Below are 21,265 nucleotides of genomic sequence, written 5' to 3'. Positions count from 1 at the left end.
GCTGAAACTATAAAATAGCAGAGTTACTGGGGGAAAAAAACATTTTAGATATTTGTTTGTAGATAAATAGTTTTGAAAGAATTAGCATTATTTAATTCTTAATTAAATATTGCCTACAGCTGCACATAATTATAGTATAAAACTAGGGAAAATCATATAATTATGTTTGAATCTATTTTATTGAAGCTGAAGTATGTGATTTACCCTCAAGTATAACATTGGTGCCAACTTTGGTCATAATAAAAGATCTTACTTTTCTGCAAAGCCTTAGAAATTAAAATGTTTTCCTTTGTTTTCTGACTCAGTTCTTCTCTGTTAAACATGAGATAGTGGCCTGAACTTCTGTCAAAACCAAAGTTTCATTTAAGGAAAATAGTATTTTAAAAAATGTATCTCTTGTCTCAGACATGCCTAACACACACCTGAATGTTACTGTTTTCCTTATGGGAAACAGAAAATTGTACCTCCTAATATTTTTTCCATGAGGTTTATATTTAAAAACTCGCCATGATGTTTATGTTCTTTATTGGGTTGTGATAGAACAAGGTGCTAGCATAGAAGATTACAGAAACAATTTGAACACTTGGATAGAGTGAAAGAAGCCAGTCTCAAAATCCCATTTATGTGGAATGCCCCAACTAGGCATATCTTCAGTATAAAATTAATTAGTGGTGACCTGAGGCTGTGAGGATTGGCAGGAGATGAGGAAGGCCTGCTCATGGTACTGGGTTCCTCTCTGGGCAGATGAAAATGTTCTAAAGTTGATTATGGTGATGGTTACACAGCTCTGTAAATATATTAAAACCAACAAATTGTACATTTTAAGTGCATTAATTGGATGGTATGTAAATTATGCTTTAATAAATTATGGTAAATATGTAAAGAGCAAGGATTATTTTAGTCAAAAGTATTACAGCAATTATGCCTTCTAATTTCATTATAAATCTCAAAGAGCTTATTTGAAGCGTTCTTAATAAAAGGATCTGAAGTGCAACTGGAGTTTTCTTTCATTTCACCTCTCAGTTTATCTCACTGGCCCCCATAGCTTATGAAGAATCAGAAATCCTACTTGCTGACTTCTCTTTGTATTTCATAGTTTAGTATTGAGAATGCGGTTCGAATCTCACACTCCTCAAACTCTGTCAATATTGAAATGGCACTCGAGTGTGTGTGTATGATGCTGCTTGCTTTTTAAGTAAATAAGTCAATCTTGGAACCATTTCACCTTATATGATTTTTCAGTAATTTGGTGACTTGAAATTTGTGAATACATTCCTTAATTCTCCCCTAACATATGGCATTCTTGAAATCTTTGGGGACAGGAGTCTGACCTGTGCAAATCTTTCCCACAACCAAATAGCTGACAAGACCATTTTTCTTCTTTGACACTTTGTGCCTTTTTGTGTAAACAATGCAGATATCTAGAATCAGCAAAAGCCACCTATGTAGTGAAAAAGCCAGAAAAATGGTAAGTAGACCAAAATTAGCTTCCCTTCCCTTGTCAGAAAGCATTCATGATCTGCCTCCTTAAGACCATCTGCAAGTATCTACTCGTCACTTCTGACTCAGACTCTGCGATGGTTGAGGTGCCCATGAGGATGAAAAGGTAATTGTTTCTACCCTCAAGGTGACTACACTGCAGGGGACAAACAGGCATGACTACACGTCTAAGGAAACAGGCACATATTGAAAGTGTGTGCACTTGTGGTAACAGTGTGCCCGTGGGCAACGCGCTGTTAAGGAGGAGAACCACCTAGTGGGGTCTGGGAGGTTAAAGGAAGGGACGGCCAAGAACCCTAAGTAAACTGAGGTTTTTATGGAGCCTGAATTTTTTATAATTTAGAAACAAAGAAAAATTGGAAATGAAAGTAAATATTTACTTAGAATGAGGAAACAATTCAAAAATTTTGTAAAGCTAACGAATATCATTAAAAAATCACAAAAACCAGAAAAATGATAGAAGTTCTAGTAATACTCAACAACTATTTCCCTAGATTTTTGACTCTATATACTCAACTTTTAGTATGATAGTAAGTTTATAGTCTCCTTGTTCATAGAGAGTATTTTGTCTTTCTTCCAGAAAAGTTGATTGTTTTTTGTGATTAAAACTGGAATAAATAAGCTCACAATGCAACAAACACACAGGCCTATTTACTGTGTGGAATATTCATTCTTTGAAGTTTATACCCCACAAATATTGATATCCTAAAAATCATATTTTATGTAGTTTTCATTTAAAAGTATGGTGCATTATCAAGTATGTTTCTGAGAGAACTTTTATACTGATGAGGTATTACATGAGAAATTCAAAACAATATTTCACTGTATATAACCTGTATGGATCCTCAACTCAGTTTCACTGTGGCAAGATTCCAAATATTTCCATAGCTATTCCACATCCACCAGAGAAGAAGGCAAGGGTGCTGGAGAAAGTCAGAGTGGAAAGAGACAAATTTAAACAAGTGTGTCTCAATTGCCTTACTTTTGAAAATTGCACAAAAACATGTCATCATATTTGTATCCTGCTAAGACCTCTGTCAAAGTCCTGAAGGGGCCCATGCAAAAGATGGGCCCTGGAACTTAAACTCTCCTAGCTTCACTGTAAAATCCGCCTCTGCAGAGAGGGATCATGCCCCTCCTCCTTTGCAGAATCAAACATGGTTTAGTTTAAAAGGAAAAATAAAAGTCAATCACACACTGAATATCTTCATGTTAGCACAATTTCTGTTCTACCATACATATAAAATGTTTAAGTCAGCCTTCTAATCAATATGAAGAATAAGCTAAATAAAGTATACATTTCATTTCAAAGTTAAAAGTTACTAACTAGGACCACACATAGCACTTTCAGTGCCAGTAATGCAACTGGCAAAAAGAAGAAAGAAAAAATTGTTGAGTGGGAAGCTGGCACTTACAGTGAGAAGACATGGTCAAATCACGGCTCTTTCAAGAAGATTGGTGTATTTGTCAGGGTTCTTCAGAGAAACAGAAACAATAGGATGCATGTGTGTGTGTTTGTATATATACGTACACATATACACACACGAAATATATATAAACAGGTCATATACTAAAAGATTATAAACACACACACACGTGTATGTATAAAGACACATATTTATATATACATATAAATACAGATATATACATACATAGACAGAGATTATGGAGAATGACAAGTCCCAAGACACATAGTTGACAAGCTGGAGCCCCAGGAGAGCGTATGGTATAGGTCGAGTCCAAAGAAAGGGAAAAACCAACATCCAGGCTCCAAAGCAGACAGGCGGGAGGAATTCCCTGTTACTCAAGGTAAGGTCAGACTTATGTTCTATTCAGGTCTTCAATTGATTGGACGAGGGCCACCTGCATTGGGGATGGCAATCTGCATTACTCAATCTATGGATTCAAATGTTAATCTCATCCAAAACATCCTCACAAACATACCCATAAAAAATGTTTGAACAAATATGTAGGCAACCTGTGGCCCAGTCAAGTTGACACACAAAATTAACCATCACAATTGGTCTTTGGGATCTCCACGATCCTCTCCAGCTTCAGGATCTGGTTCAGTAGATCTCAATTTTTGGTATAAACCAGAAAAAGGAGCTTCTCAAAATACAGATATCTGAAAACACCCCTAACCAATTAAATCACAATCTCCAAATAGGGACCTGGACATATATATTTTTAAAAAAAAGAAGAAAAGCTTTTCTATATGAAAACAATAAAATAAACTTTGAATTTGTGAGTCATGGATCACTGGAAAATATCTCATTAGCTAAGAAATAAAGATATTTTGTAAACTAAATGTTCCCCCCCATGTGAGACATTGCCAGAATGGGAGGTACTGTTTAACTTGCTTAGATACCACATATTTTTTTTTAGCCTACTTTTATCATTATTCTTAAACTAGCTGTAAATGCTTATTTTTCTGAACAGTAGCTATGGTTACAGTGTAAGGAGAACAGTTGAACTCCTAGACTTAACCTGAGTTTTGTTAGTCTGATGAGTCCATTGCTCTACACCCTAGGGATTTTAGATATTGCGGGACCCTGGAATGAAGCCTGAAGTCCTATCCATCAGGAAAATCTGTTCAGCTTGTTCTTTGCATGACATAAATTAGCTTATCAAGCCAAAGAGCGAGGCAGATAAAACACTGTACTAAAATTCTGTAAATATGTGAGAAAAATGAAGCATATGGTACACCACTTTGCTGATAGTAAGTACCTTCAAGACCTTTTAAACAAAGTGTTTCATTCAGTGCTTCATTCATTTAATATTTACAAGTTATTAAAAACATTTGTTCAACACAGGGCATAGGGAGGTAAATAAAGCAGACGTGGTCTATAGTCTCATGAAGCTGACAATTCAATGAGAAAGGCATACAGTAAACAAAAATAACTCCATATTTTGATAAAGTACTTTAAAATCTTACACTTTGCATTGAGAAAAAATAGTAAAGAAAGCATACCTTGGGTAGAAACAATTCCTCGCCGATGAAGTCATGTGTAAACTGAGGTTAATGGCAGGGTGTGGCTGTCTGGTAGGAGGGGAAAGAGCTGTGTGCAATGTCCTAGACACAGGAAACAGCAGGGACCCGGCCATTGGGCAGAAAGAAGTTTGGTTCATTTGATGAAATGAATGAAAGCCAGTATAACTGGAGGTTGGCGTGGACAGGGGAAAATGATAAAGGACACAAGAGGTATTTCGGAAGTGAAATCATGTAGGCAATGGTAAATGATGAAAGGGGGAAACTCCACTCACAGCATCCATCCCTGTGGCTGGCCAGCTACTCTCCTAAAATTCCAAGGGTCTCTCTGTTACTTTTTCCCTCTCAAAAGGAGAAAGGAATTATCTGACTAGTGATCTTAAAAGGGGAAAGTGGGCATATGTATCTCTGTTCCTTCCTCTCTCCACCTCTGACGTTTTGGGGGAAAAGAGATATCAATAAGAAGCACACGTTCCACAATCTTTCTCAAGAACGTAAGAGGTAGAGTGAAAGGTACCCATCCAGTCCAGCCCAGCTGTGTGGATGTAAGTCAAGCTTTTAATGAGAGTTCATGATTAGAAAATCCACTTTCTCTTAAATAAAAGCCAAAGTCTTCACGATATATTTGTCAGTAATAATGAAAGCAATATTTTAATTCATGCATTTATTAATAAGATATTAATAACTTTTGCTATATTATGTGATATATTGACACCTGCATCAGAAATTAGATGCTCACCAAATGCATTTTATTTGGGGGGAGTATACAGCTTGAATACATTTCTCAACACCCCTTACAATTTGGTGTTGCAATGCCAATGGGTACTCACCTGTGAATGATAAGTGGAAAGAATGTACACCACGACTAAGCCTGGACCGTGTAAATCATTCCTATGTGATCCTCCCTCCTCTCCTTTTTCTAATCTCTGGTGCCCAGCTGTGTAACCTCTGAGAACCAGGGGACAGCAAAGAAGACTGCCCTCCAAACACAGGTAGGGACTGTCCATGAGTCAATAACTCCCTGTTGGCTACTGTTTTCTGAAATCTGGAGTATTGCTCGTTAGAGCAGTTAGGTGAGAGAAGAGTGGTGTCATTATCGGGCATCTATCCAACCGTCCGTGCCAGGTGGTTTAGCAAGGTGGATTTAGATTACCTTGGGCTTCCAGATTAATTTGAAGGCAGCTATACTCAAAAGTAAAAGGAAAGTCATTAAAGTGTTTCATGCAAGGCATTACTACGATCCAATTTAAGGTTTTAGGAATACCACCCTGGTTGGTGGGTAGAAAATTAATTTGAAGAGGTGAACAGTAGTAATGAAAAGACCTAGAAGGAGTAGGCAAGGTAAGAGATTATGAGGGCTCTGTCTGGGGAAGCAGCAGAGACGGAAGGGAATGCTATGAGATACAATTTGGAGATAGAATGCACAAGATACATGAATGTTTTAGTCAGTTCTATGGAATAATTTCTTTAAGCCACAAGAACCGCGATTTAAGAGACATTTCAAAATTAGCGTTGAGCTCACAACCGCACTAATATTCCACCATATACCTATTTCTAATAAGAATCTTCAAGGACTGCCTCTCAATGTGTGCAGAATATCTCCCATATGACATATCTTTTTAAAGATAAGGTATAGGTATAGAATTTTAGCTACATCTATCTAGTAATTCTAATTTCCTATTCCCCTCAAATCAGAACAGTGTTTTGAGGTGTTTGAGATAAGGCTTCAGTGCAAGCTATGAGTACCATAAAGAAGCCCTGCAATGTTTGTGCCTCTATAAATATTTATAAAAGAATATTATAAACTACTAGGGATATTGGGTTTTTTTGTTTGTTTTAGATATTTAAGTGATTTTTATTTTTTAATGGAACAGTTGACTTTGCATATCTGTGGGGTACAGAGTTAAATATCAGTAACTGTGTGCACTATGTGATGCTCACATCAAGATAATTAGAATATTCAATATTACACAAAGTAATCACTTTGGGGGCCCTTTACAATTCCTCCCTTACCCCTCTAGACATATTGTTATGATCATAAAGACAGATTTCTTAATAATTCATAAAAAGATATCCAGTAAATGCAAACAATTTTTAGAGAAAAATGAAAGTTACTATTTTTTGTTCAACTTGAGACTAATTTTAAAATGTTATCAATATTTGCACATATGGCAAACAATCTTTTCCATTATAGAAAGACTCAGTCATTGACTGTTAGAGTGATGTACCATAATTATTTATAATCAGTGTTACTTACATGAATATTTGGCCCTCCAGACCATGAGATTTCACAGAAATGATCATTTCAGCACACTTAGAATTCATAATCTAATTCCAAATCAATATGTACAGACTTACAAAGGAAAAGCTGAGTAAGTACTCAATTCAGCATGGAAACAGCATTTTGGATATAATTACTTCTACTACTCATTGTCTTGCTTGCATTTTAAATACTAGATTTTACAATTAAATTCTTATCTTTTCTCTTTCACTAAATGCCAGTGATTTAAGAGTGATTTCCCTCTAAAGCACACCAGACTTTCCAATACATTTTTTTAAAATCTGGGTCTATTAAGCACATCTGTTTCCAACCCTAACAATCGCTAATCTTTCCGTCAGCAGTTCTTAGCCAGGCATGTATTTAACAGTTTCAGGCATCTCCAAAATAACTACAATTGTATTTAAACATTTTTATAGATAAAGAGCTACAGTGAAAGCAAAGGTCATTGTCAGAATTTTTGAGAAGGGGAGTAAGAAAGGACAATTCATATGGAATTTCAAAGGATGCATCATGACACACCTTCTGCAGATCCTCAGTCAACTGTATGAGGACTTTGAATATTTTACACTTACACTTAATCCACAATGCACTTCAAAATGTAGCATAAATTCTTGTCTGTTATAAATCCATTGAAAAAAAGAATTAAGCAAAGAGTATATAAATAATTACATGTGACTGTTCAGTTTCTAAACATCTTTTAAACATTTAATAATTTATAAAAAAATTAAATATATGTTCATACTACATTTCTTCAAAAAATCTAAGAACATCACAAATTCTTTTTTTTAGAGAATGAGAAGGGATATTTTAAAAAATAATCCCATTTAAGTAATTTAAATATTTTTATCTTTATTTTTATAATAACTTTTCAATGTCTACAATAAAAATTCTTTTTTCACTCATTGTAATTCATTGTTCAGCTTTGTAGTTCACTTAACTAAAATATACCCTTAACATTTAAGTAGTTAGGCAAATTTTCCACAATTTTGACATTTCTTCTGTTCTGAAAACCCTGTCGGTATTTAAACAAAAGCATTATATATGTAAATATATACTCCTCTATGGTAGTCAAATACAAACCCAAGTTACATTCTGTAATGCCATATTTGTTTTATTTTTTTCTCTTACATATATAACTTCGTTGAGCAATTTAGAGTAGATATTTTCAGATTTGCTACCCACAAAATCTTTGAACAGAAAACATTAAATATTTTTAAATATGTACATTGCCTTGTAAACCAAACCAACTCAAAACCATGACTTTCCCAAAACAGTTGCTATGTAAATATGACTTGAATAAAAAGGTTTATGAAACTAAAAGTAACATTATCAAGTCTGTACTGCACACTAGTGGCAAAAAATGGTAAATGTATGTGTTTTTTTAAATTAAAATTAAAACCAATTCTATCTTAAATATCAGCTCTCTCAGTCAAATTTAGAACCCATTGCATTACAGAGCATATACACAGACTATAAACATAAAATGATTTTTGTGTTGTGAAGTATTTTTCAAGTATACGTTAATTGTGAAAGTTCACACCCAGAGATGATAGGTACCTATGCATGTAAATACTATGAATTCATATATTCATGTAATGTTTCTGTGTGCATGCACACTCACACACACGTATATAATGTATATTATACACACCCACTAAATGTTAACTCATTTGAAAGTATTTAGCTGTCATTCTTTTCTTTCCTTTGTTCGTAATTCTTTCCCACATCCTTATCTAGTACAATGCTTTAGTACACAGAATATATACAATTGATATCATTTAAAAAATAAATAGTAATAAATCTTGTAAAGGGTAGGGTTTATGACAGCACTGTGTTGATGAAAAGGTGAAAGTATAAAGCCAAGTGGCTGATTCTGAAGCTGTAATGCCAGTATAAAAAGAACCTAAATACACTTGAAGTAAATTGATATTTTTAGATGGATTCGTAAAAGAATAAGATAAAAGTGTTTATGACAGATGGTATGATAAGACATTCTGAGCAATTTTCTCAAACGTGCCTAGAATAATTCATCCTGTAGTTTATCATTACCCACTTCACTCTCTATATGTATATTAAAACATCACGCTGTACACCTTAAAAATGTACAATAAAAACTTTTTAAAAAGAAATAAAGGCTAACATAAAACTTCAAAAAAAAGGTGTTACTTAGAACAAGATTTCTTACAGCCTGAACTGGACTAAGTCCATCTTTTTTTAAGTCCATGTAATTACAAATGTTCCTCCTAAAGAGAAATTTCAATATTTTTTTTTAACTTCCCTTCCTATCTGTTGAGTCTTCAGCCTTTGCCCACTACCTTACATACCCAAAGAGAGAAAACCCTGGGTTTCACATCTTCCTTTACATAGTATGTCCCATACCTCTTTCACGTTTTTTGGCTTCGACTCTTTCAGTTCTTCATACTTCCATTTCCATAGAGACAAAGCTGATTCCAGTCGTTCTATTTCTTTTTCCAAAGCTGTGCGCATTCTAAATCATATAAGAATTAAAAGAAAGCAAAGCAGTCTTATAATTTTAAAATAATCTTAGGAATGCATCCAATTTTATATTTTCTATTTTCCCAGTTCTTGGTATTTGTATATGATCATTATAATGAGAGAAAACATTTTCCAACTTATTAAAAATTACAAGTATTCAGTAAAACCTGTTCAATCAGTTATTCTGTCAATTAACTTTACATATCTAATTTGGCTTTGCCAGTATTGACTTTCTGCCTGCTTTCTCCTATATATTTTAAGCATTTCTCTCAATTCTTCTTATTTATATTATTTTACTACAAAGGACGATATATCTGTTTCTAATTTTTTTTTAACTGTTCAACAAGCTTTATTGTTCCAATATTCTCTATTTCACAGAAATAGATTACCCAATATATAAAATGCTTTATATTTATATAAAGCACTATTTCTAATCAATATACCCCACCATTAATCCATCCACTCACTCCTCCCACAAATACATAAAAGGAAAAGAAGAGAAAATCAAACTCCTCCAAACAGAAATGCCATTGCTCTAGGAAAAACATTCAAAATGCCATTCTGTTACCAACATACAGAATATCAACCTTTGCAATTGGCCTGTCCTTATCTGCGTGGCTGATAAGATTACTGTTCAAAATACTTATTCTTTTTCTTCTACTTCCATGCATAGAGCCCCGTTTGCTTATCTCTCAGTCCTAGGTTTTGACAATGGGATATTTAGCAGTTGTGACAGAAGCAGAAGTTTGTTTAAAAAGAACTTGTGTGTTTGGGCTCTAGCTAAATAAATTCTGATTGTTATATGACACTGAGATTTTGTGATTGTTAGTTATAGCTTTATTGTATTTATAATTAACTAATACACAGGCAGATCTCTTTTAGTAATGTGAAATGTCAAAGGTCTTAGACACATATTCACAGAGCTAGAAAATGCATGCAGAATCAAAATTAAGAGTCATTTACATATTTATAAGAAACATTACTTTTCCTGGTAGCAATACTATGAAAATAACTAAAAATAGTGTTAGGCTGTAAATATATTAGTTTAATCAAATAGAATGGATAGGAGCCTATTAAAGAGTTATGTAATTATATTTGCATGAATCAAGCCATAAAATTGAAAGAGGATGTAAAAAAATTAGAGCTTATCTCAACTTCAAAAGACTTGGGCTGGGGAAAAAAACAATGGTGCAAAGCATCATTTATAGGACTCTGATTCAAAATCCCTTACTAACACAGCAAATATATTGAGCAAAATTAACAAACAAAAACTTTCAACACAGAAGTCTGGGTCTTATGAACCCTGCCTATGAATGTCTATAGCTTCAGATTAACAATCCCAGCCAAAATTTCTGATAAATAAGCAAACCTAGCCAGCTAACAACACCCAGTTGTTTACCATGATATAATTTTTGTCCTTAGAGGCTGTATTTGAGAAGTCAAGTAGAATTAAGTATAGAAATAATAAGCAAATTATCAAATATTAATATTTTGTGTTAACTTTAGAAAATATATGTGCAAACCATTATACACTGAAATATGTTTCACATCTGACATTGGAGTACTTTTTAAGTTTTGGATAATGCATATTAGAATATTTGAAATATATTGGGTTTTGATTTAGACTTGTGAATTTTTGTTAAAAAGTATAATAAAATTGTACTGTTTGTAACTTCATTGCAATGTTTAGGAATAACCATACTTATCATATTTATCATTTTCATTTATTAGATTTACATGAGTAAAATGAGATTTTTTTTTCATTGAAAAACTTAAAAATCAAATGGAATATGTTAAATTAATTTTAAAAATTTATTAAAGGTTTTAATGAACTAGATTTGTGTAATGAAGCATATGTTAAGTTTTCTTAATTTTGAGAATTATTTTATTTATAAATAGAATGGTAGAAAAGTTATACTTAGTTTTAAAATATAAAGATTTTTAAATTGACAAATTCAAAAAAATTCAAAATACACTCATTTTTCAGAGCAAAAAGGCTCACATTAACATAAAAATTATTTATGATTACTGCAGAATAAATGTTGATCCTCAAATGTTATCAGAATTATTGGGGTAACTAATGTTCGAGAAGATTATTTCAAACTACATATTAAACTTTTAATTTCAGTTATAAATACAATCTAAATTTATAGTTACATCTAAATTATATCTAGACCTAGAATAAATACTCAATGCCAGTTCATGAAATGAAAATATAATTTTGCCAAAGTAAATTAAAATAAATAGATGACCACCTGTATTCCTATTTAAGGCAAATTTGTAAAGTTTCAAAGATAGTAATATTTATTTAAGTATGCATCTTAAAAATAACTGATATATATTAGTTTCCTGAAAGAAAATCATGCATTTTTATTATGTAAAAAGTTATAATTTGGTAACAGAAGTGAGAAGACAGGAAATTTATTAAAATGTACTTAATGACAATGTGACACTTCAATATTTTTTAGTATAGCCCCGTCAAAAAAAATGTGTCTCTGTGCAAGCAAGCATTAGGGATAGCACACATTTCAATTTATGCAGCAGAGGGCACCCTATATATCCTTAATTTTCTGGCCTAATTAATTCTATGTTTTGGACAGATTTTCAAAGTTGATCAATTTTATAGTTAAATTTATCATTTAAATATATACTATCATTCATCGTGCTATTTGAACTACTAGAAAGCATAGGAAGAAAACTAAACTAATAACTACTCTGAAGGATATTGCATATTTTATGCACACGTTCTTTAACAAGAAGATAAAGCTCAGCAAAAATATTTTGTCTTTAATATGATATTAACTTTTAAAAATCAGATTGCTAAAATACATAAAATTTGCAAGAGCTAAAAGATAAACTATGAACTAAAATTATTTTTATCTAAAGATGTGATTATGTTTGTATACAATTTTTTGATATTTTGTTAACTATCATGATCCCATAATAATTGGAAATGAAATTTGGATATACAGACAATCAAATTATTCAAGTATTTCTCAGGGACGAAAGGTCATGAAACATCAATATCTGGGGATAAATATTAATCACTTTTGATCTGTGAAAAACTTAATTGAAAAATATTAAATCATCATTTTCTGAAGGGGTTTATTAGTGTCAAAATACTTTTCCAAATCAAAATAATTAAGTTGTAAATTTTCATTTTTGTATCAGTCCAAAATTAGAGTATTAAATTGCTATAAAAAAAAGTTTTACAAATACGTTTAAGCCACCTACATGTCATTTAGTGATTGCACTCCCAACTATTTATAATCACATCTTTCAGCAGTAGGTGTTCTTAGTTGCAAATAGTCAAAGTCATATTTTAATTTCATAGAAAGAGATCTATTTCAAGAAAACTGTTAAGCTCAAAAATCTCCAGGAGGGCCACAGAACAAGGCTTGGAAGCAAAGCAGCCAGGGACAAGGCCCACTCTTGTGCCACAAAACTAGTTTTATGAAGACCCCACTGCCTATAGCCTTTCCTGCCTGTTGCCCATGCATTCTCCTGGTATCAATTATGTGTCTGGCAAACAAATACACTCACATTAGCTCTCTTGAGTGGAAGAGGATACTAGTAGCTCACACGGTCTCTGGGAGATTCCTGAAGAAACCATGCAGCCAGAGACAACAATAAAGCTTTAGAAATCTTCCCATGAGCGTACCACTACAGCTACCATTAAGGTACAGACATCACAGCATGACCTCAATACCCCCAATTTGAGATGCTGGGTGGTGTCACTAAGGACCAGAGGCCACTGCAACTCTGGAAACAGGTAGCTACCATCGCTGCCTCCCCCACACCAGGACGGATTTGGGTGCCCTTTGCTTTCCTGGAACATTAACTTCTCTTCAAAGTCTAGGTGGCTACATCACATCAGCAGTTCCTAGGTCACTGATCTGCACTCTCACTGCAAGGGAGACTGGTAGAGACTTGCTGGCATTTTCATAATCTATGCAGAGAAGCAGACTCTGTGTCATTAGACAGAGGACTGCCCAAATACAAAATAGATAGTGGGTAATCAAAAAATGGCAAAGAAAAAAAAAAAAGGCAAAGGTTTATTGAACATCCCATTAGTAGTAGTGAATAAGTAAGCCTGACTTTCTAATTTTTAATAATATTACATTAAATAATATTAACCAGATTTGCATGCCAATATATTTAATGTATTCATTGAGTAATACACACACACACACACACACACACACACACATAACCATGAAAGAGAAATACCTCTCTCTCCCATATGTATATATTTACTAATCTTCAAAGCATTTCTAATTTGCTGTACCTTCTCACAAGGATTTTAAATCTTATTTTATTAAGAAAAAAATCAATATTTAATATGAAGCGAAGGAAAATAATTGGAACATACTACTTTTCTTAAAGTAAAATGGAAAGAGAGGACCAAAGTTCAACTTAAATGACACAAAGCAAACATGTTATAGGAGATATGGGTGCTATCTGTAGCTGAATTTGAAAACTGATTCTAAACGTTAAAAAAGTTCATCAAAATATTTTGTCTCATAGGTTTCCTTATGATTTGATATTGCAAAATTTCCTCTTAAATGTTACAGTACACCTAGCTCTATAAGAGGGTCAGGTTTCCTGCCCTCACCCCAAATTTTCTACCTGGGAAGTTTTTAATCTAAGTCCTCGGAAATACATTCCTCAGATAATTTCTGTGCACTAGTCAAAAGAACTTTTCCACTGGATGATAAGATAGAAAAAATTACATTCGCATATTCTCAACTCAAGCCTCCCACTCACTGAGATTCCAGAAAGAAGAATTTAAAAGATTAGACAGAGTTATAATAACAGCATAAACTATATCCTTGGGAAACATTCTCTTGTGATAGAAAAGAAAGACTGTAATTGCCTCATGTAGATTGCATGCAAATGTTGACTCATGGACACATGCACCATTGACTCACGGTGTCCTTGGATTGCTTCCTAACGAGGAGGTCGAAGGACAAAGCCAAGTCTAAGGCTCCCTTTCTTTCTTATTCTTTGACCTTTTATTCTTGTGGCTTAAATACTGAAGTTCCTGAGAACTAGAGAATTTACTTACTCTGGGGATTGTTCATTGATTCCAAGGAAGTAAAACATACATTTTGCATATATGCATGTGAGTGATTATGAACAGATAACATATGCATGCCATTAAAACTGACACCTTAGAAAAGTTTACATCTAGGAAACAGCAGCTTCACATTGCTCCTACTGTACTACAGCAGTGAAGTAACAGTGAGTGGGTTTGAGAGAACTCTATGACCACCAAAAAGTTAAATCCTTCAACAAAATAACAGAAATTAGGACTCGATTGAGACTTATAGATCCAGATAAAATTAATTGTTAATATGTACACAGGCCTAAAAAGTTATTCAATTTTATTCTCTTTTCTATTAATGTTGATTTCCTCTATTAGGAATTTATACTTGATGGTAGAATACTAAGTATTTATTCTGTACACAGATGCTTGTATGATCATAATCTATTGATATGGTAAGCACAGACAAAGAATCTGAAAAGGGGAATTGGTGGCACTAATAAATTTCAGAGGAATTAATGAGAAACTTCTGGCTGACAGAAAAGGAATGTCTGATAGAGAGCTTATAGTGTTTGTGAAAAGCTTCTAAGCATAATTCTCACTATTCCAGTACATTTAAACCAGGGAAATTAAAATATACAAAAGAGTACCTCAAAAAGTTCATGGAAAGATTTATATTGCCTTTTAATTCAATTTTTCCATGAACTTTTAGAAGTACCCTCATATATGTGTGTGTGTGTGTGTGTGTGTGTGTGTGTGTGTGTGTGTGTGTGTGTGTGTGTGTGTATGTATACATATATCACTCTTGTTTTTCTGATTTTGCCCATTAGTAGTCTAATAACTAAAGAGATGGAAAAAATAATTCTTTTCAGATTTTGGAACCACACTTGAAAGTTCAAATATTCCACACTGTGCTAATAATTTTTTAAGCTGATCATGAAGGAACAAAAAACAACCGTATCAAGTAATTCATATTGCCAGCTAATATCCAAGACTTTACTTGTGTTTGATCCTTATAAGAATTCTGGGAAGAAAGCTACAGCATATTGCAAAGATGGTTGCCACAATGATCACACCCTACGTGCCCTATTACAGAATGATCTTAACATTCTTCCCATTGCAATTGCCCCTCTCCCTTCAACTTGAGTTGTCCTTTGACACTACCTCCACCAAAAAGTGTGTCAGAAGTGAGGCTATGATCATTTGCAACCTAACCACTATACTGTGAGGAAGCCAAGCAGCCACATAGATAGACCACATGCAGGTGTTTCAACTGAGGTCACAGATGAGGACTAAGGTAAGCTGCCAGATACATGAGCGAGCAAGGCTTTAAATCATCTCGGCCCCCTAATCTTCAAGTCACCCCTGGCCTCTGAACCATCCCAGTTGAAGCCACATGTGAGAAATGAGCTGTTCATGCCAATCCATGCTCAAGATTCATGAACAGAATACATAACAGCTGTTTTAAGTACCATTGTTTGGGAAAATTTGTTGCAAAAAAAAATACATAACCGGAACATAATATTACTACCCTTATTTTTAAAAAGTGGGTAACAGCCCAATATCATGAAGCTAGAACATGTCAGAAGCATGGTAAATATCCAGGTCACTTAACGACAAGTCTAATGCTCTTTCCTCTATACCACAATGGTCAATGTGTAAGAAATCCTCTTCTGTGATCAATGCAAAAGCAGTACTAAGGGGGAAATTTATCACATTAAATGCTTACTTCAGAAGAATGGAAAGATGGCAAGTGAACAAACTAACACTTCACCTTAAAGAACTAGAAAAACAAGAACAATCCAAACCCAAAGTTAGTAGATGGAAAGAAATCATTAAGATCAGAGCAGAACTTAATGAAATTGAAAACCAAAAAACAATACAAAAGATCCACAAATCGAAAAGTTGGTTTTTTGAAAAGATAAATAAAATTGACAAACCATTAGCATGACTAGCTAAAAAAAGAAGAGAGAAGATCCAAATAACAAAAATTAGAAATGAAAAAGGTGATATTGCAACTGATCCATCTGAAATAAAAGGAATCATTTGAGACTACTATAAACAACTATATACCAACAAATTTGAAAATCTGGAGGAAATGGATAAATTCCTGAACACACACAAGCTACCGAAATTGAGTCAAAAAGATGTAGAAAATCTGAACAGACCAATAACAATAAAAGAGATTGAAGCTGTTATCAGAAGGCTCCCAACAAACAAAAGCCCAGGACCAGATGAATTCACAGCAGAATTTTACCAAACATTCAAAGAGGAATTGACACCAATTCTTTACAAACTATTCCAAAAGATTGAAACAGAAGCAAATCTCTCAAACTCCTTCTATGAAGCAAACATCATCCTGATACCAAAACCAGGTAAAGATACAACTAAAAAAGAAAACTACAGGCCGATATCCTTGATGAATATAGATGCAAAAATCCTCACTAAAATACCAGCTAGCAGAATACAGCAACACATATGGAAAATTATACACCACAATCAAGTGAGATTCATCCCAGGGATGCAAGGTTGGCTCAACATACACAAATCAATAAATGTGATGCACCATATTAATAAAATCAAACACAAGGACCATATGGTCATCTCTATAGATGCTGAAAAAGCATTTGATAAAATTCAACATTCATTCATGACAAAGACCCTCTATAAGTTAGGTATAGATGGAAAGTGTCTCAACATAATTAAAGCCATATATGAGAAACACACAGCCAATATCATCCTGAATGGGGAAAAGCTGAAAGTTTTTCCTTTAAGAACAGGAACTAGGCAAGGATGCCCTCTCTCACCACTCCTACTCAACATAGTGTTGGAAGTACTAGCCAGAGCAATCAGAGAAGAGAAGGAAATAAAGGGCATCCAGATTGGAAAAGATGAAGTCAAACTCTCCCTCTTTGCAGATGACATGATCTTATATATCAAACAGCCTAAAGCCTCTACAAAAAAACTCTTGGAGTTGATAAATGATTTCAGCACAGGAGCAGGATACAAAACCAACACACAAAAATCAGTAGCATTTCTATTCTCCAACAGTGAATATGCAGAAAGAGAAGTCAAGAAAGCTTGCCCATTTACAATAACCACCAAATAAATAAGATACTTAGGAATAGAGTTAACCAAGGAGGTGAAAAATCTCTATAATGAGAACTACAAACCACTGCTGAGAGAAATTAGAGAGGATACAAGAAGATGGAAAGATATCACATGCTCTTGTATTGGAAGAATCAACATTGTGAAAATGTCCATACTACCCAAAGTGATATACATATTCAATGCAATCCCCATCAAAATTCCAATGACATTTCTCTCAGAAATGGAAAAAACTATCCAGACATTTATATGGAATAACAAACGACCATGCATAGCCAAAGCAATGCTGAGCAAAAAAATAAAGCTGGAGGCATAACACTACCTGACTTTAAACTACACTTCAAAGCTATAATAACCAAAACAGCATGGTACCGGCATAAAAACAGACACACAGATCAATGGAATAGAATAGAGGATCCAGAAATCAACCCACACACCTACAGCCATCAGATCTTTGACAAAGGCACCAAGCCTATACACTGGGGAAGGGACTGCCTCTTCAGCAAATGGTGCTGGGATAACTGGATATCAATATGCATGAGAATGAAACTAGACCCATAACTTTCACCATATACTAAAGTCAACTCAAAATGGATTAAAGAATTAAATATACACCCTGAAACAATAAAACTTCTTAAAGAAAACATAGGAGAATCACATCAGGAAGTAGGACCGGACACAGACTTCACGAATATGACCCCAAAAGCACAGGCAACCAAAAGAAAAATAAACAAATGGGATTATATCAAACTAAAAAGCGTCTGCACAGCAAAAGAAACAATTAACAGAGTTAAAAGACAACCAACAGAGTGGGAGAAAATATTTGCAAAGTACACATATGACAAAGGATTAATATCCAGAATATGCAAGGAACTCAAACAACTTTACAAGAAGAAAACAACCAACCCAATTAAAAAATGGGCAAAAGAGCTAAGTAGGCATTTCTCAAAGGAAGATATACAAATGGCCAACAGATATATGAAAATGCTCAACATCACTCAGCATCCAGGAAATGCAAATCAAAACCACATTGAGATACCATCTAACCCCAGTTAGGATGGCTAAAATCCAAAAGACCCTGAACAATAAATGCTGGTGAGGTTGCAGAGAAAAAGGAACTCTCATACATTGTTGGTGGGACTGCAAAATGGTGCAGCCTCTATGGAAAATGGTATGGAGGTTCCTCAAACAATTGCAGATAGATCTACCATACGACCCAGCTATCCCACTGTTGGGAATATACCCAGAGGAATGGAAATCATCAAGTCGAAGGTATACCTGTTCCCCAATGTTCATCGCAGCACTCTTTACAATAGCCAAGAGTTGGAACCAGCCCAAATGCCCATCATCAGATGAGTGGATACGGAAAATGTGGTACATCTACACAATGGAATACTACTCAGCTATAAAAACGAATGAAATACTGCCATTTGCAACAACATGGATGGACCTTGAGAGAATTATATTAAGTGAAACAAGTCAGGCACAGAAAGAGAAATACCACATGTTCTCACTTATTGGTGGGAGCTAAAAATTAATATATAAATTCACACACACACACACACACACACACACACACACAAACCGGGGGGGGGGAGAAGATATAACAACCACAATTACTTGAAGTTGATATGACAAGCAAACAGAAAGGACATTGTTGGGGGGGAGGGAGAAGGGAGGGAGGTTTTGGTGATGGGGAGCAATAATCAGCCACAATGTATATCGACAAAATAAAACTTAAAAAAAATAAATAAATAAAAATAAAAAATAAAAAATAAAAAAAAACAAATACACAAAAAAAAACAGGGGTGGGGAGGGAAGAAGACATAACAATTACAATTCCTCGAAATTGATATGACAAGGGAACAGGAAGGACATTGTTGGGAGGGAGGGGGGAGAGGGAGGAGTGAGGGAGGTTTTGGTAATGGGCCACAATAATCAACCACATTGTATATTGACAAAATAAAATAAAATTTGGAAGAAAAAAAAAGTACTTCACAAAATTTTGATTTGTCCATTACTAATATTGACATATTTCTTATTCACACACTGCAGTCCAAGAATGCTGTAAAAAATTACATAATATACTATATATTTTAAACATATATATTAAGTACTTAAATATAATTAAAGTGAATCTACCAGAAATGACAACATAGGATAAAAGTCTATTTAAAAGAATGGTAAAGATTAACATGATATAAATTACTTTTTGAAATTCAAAATATGAATATATGTCAAACTAATTTTTTTAAAACTTAAAATTTAATGACAAAACATGGGTAAAATACATTATCAAATGGCCACTTTATCAGACTTAACAATTTTAAGAGGTTTGAAACTCAGACTTGATTAAGGGAGACCACGATTAGTACTTACTCTCTTTCCTTCCATAAGATTTTTTGGAACTCATCCAAATGCACCTGCAAAGCTGCAATTTCAGTTATTTCATTTTCCAATGACAGATTTATTGCCTGTACTCTTAGCCCAGGTTTCATTACACAGTTTCCAGAACGACCATTCTTGTATAAATCAGCACAATCTAGATTGGGATTTATTTCCTCATTTAATCTTAATGAGTCAATAACCACACCTTCTTCCTAAAAAACAAAAAAACAAAAAAAAGCAAACAATTATTACTGATGAGTATGTAATTCCTCAGTTGAAAAACCATGAAGAAAAATATTTTTGAAAAGAAATAAATGTTATAATAAAATAAATTCATATTTCAATTCGTTGTTTTTCCTGAGTGTTACTACATGGCCAAACTAACTTGAATTCTTCTTCAAACTTATTTTTCTTCCCATGTTCTACCTTATTTTAATAAAATACATTTTTAGAAATATCTGCTTTATCTTTATTTTGTTTCCTTTTTCTAACCACAGCTAAAAGTAACAATGAATAAACAGCTGTAAGAGTTTTCTTTTCTAAATAAGTTGCTGTATTCCTCTTTAAAGTCTTTCTTTTTTAGTCACAAGGCACTTGAGAGTTTTAAGATAAAAACAACTGATTATTTTTCAGCATCTTTTGGAGGACAGGATAGAGAGAATTTTCAGAAAGCTCTTGAATATTTTTAACAAGCTTGTTTATTAAAATTCAGTTTACTAGACAAATCTCAAATTGAATTTAAGGGGACCTTTTAATAAATACAGGAATCAATTACCACAGCAATACACTGCACCAAAAATCTTATGTCATAATTCCAAAACTTCACTGAACTCATGTGTAGATATTTGTCTAAAATTTAGATCTGCCCTGGTTTATGGGTTTTAAATGAAATAAAAACAAGTTCAAATAAAATCTCAATGATAATTCACCTTTAGCATTTTTAAAATAGTATGTGGATGCCAGATTACATAGTATGATCCACAATTAATTCTTTCAAGAATTAATATTGTGATTATTTATACTATCTTGAAAACAACAAAATAAGACTTGTTGTCACCCATGGAAAATACTGTGTTCAGACGAACTATACATACAAGGTATCTTTCTCATTAGAAAAAGCTGATTAAACTTCTTATACAACCAATACTTCGTTTCCTACCATAAGGAGAAATTTTACCTATTTTTTTTCCCAAAGAAACTTGTAATAAATACCTATTTTTTATGATTTGTTATTGACACTGATAAGAAAGATGTTCCAAATGAAATCCCCAAATATTGAGAATTTCCCAACATAATACATGTGAAGATAATTCTTCATTTTCTCAAATGCAGAGCTTAGTGGCTTTTAATAATAAAGACATATCTTATGGATTCAGTGTACATTATGTGAGCTATGTTTCCTTATCCCCATCACTGCATTCAAATACATACATTAACACAACTGAATTTTGAAAAT

The 21,265-nt window shown here is 33.6% G+C and overlaps 1 protein-coding gene across 2 annotated transcripts in view; it reads right to left on the bottom strand.

Moving 5' to 3' along the window:
• CCDC102B (coiled-coil domain containing 102B) overlaps positions 1-21,265 on the bottom strand; it is a 301,210-nt gene that overhangs the window by 233,047 nt on the left and 46,898 nt on the right. For both annotated transcript variants that reach the window (XM_063077429.1, XM_063077430.1), the window contains exons 3-4: positions 19,801-20,021; positions 9,150-9,258 (exon numbers count right to left, since the gene is read on the bottom strand). In XM_063077429.1, coding sequence (XP_062933499.1) covers positions 9,150-9,258; positions 19,801-20,021 — 330 coding nt within the window. The remainder of the gene's footprint in view (positions 1-9,149; positions 9,259-19,800; positions 20,022-21,265) is intronic.

The sequence above is a fragment of the Cynocephalus volans genome, chromosome 13 (assembly GCF_027409185.1).
Source record: "Cynocephalus volans isolate mCynVol1 chromosome 13, mCynVol1.pri, whole genome shotgun sequence".
Classification (NCBI taxonomy): Eukaryota; Metazoa; Chordata; class Mammalia; order Dermoptera; family Cynocephalidae; genus Cynocephalus; species Cynocephalus volans.
This window is presented reverse-complemented; position numbering and strand designations above follow the sequence as displayed.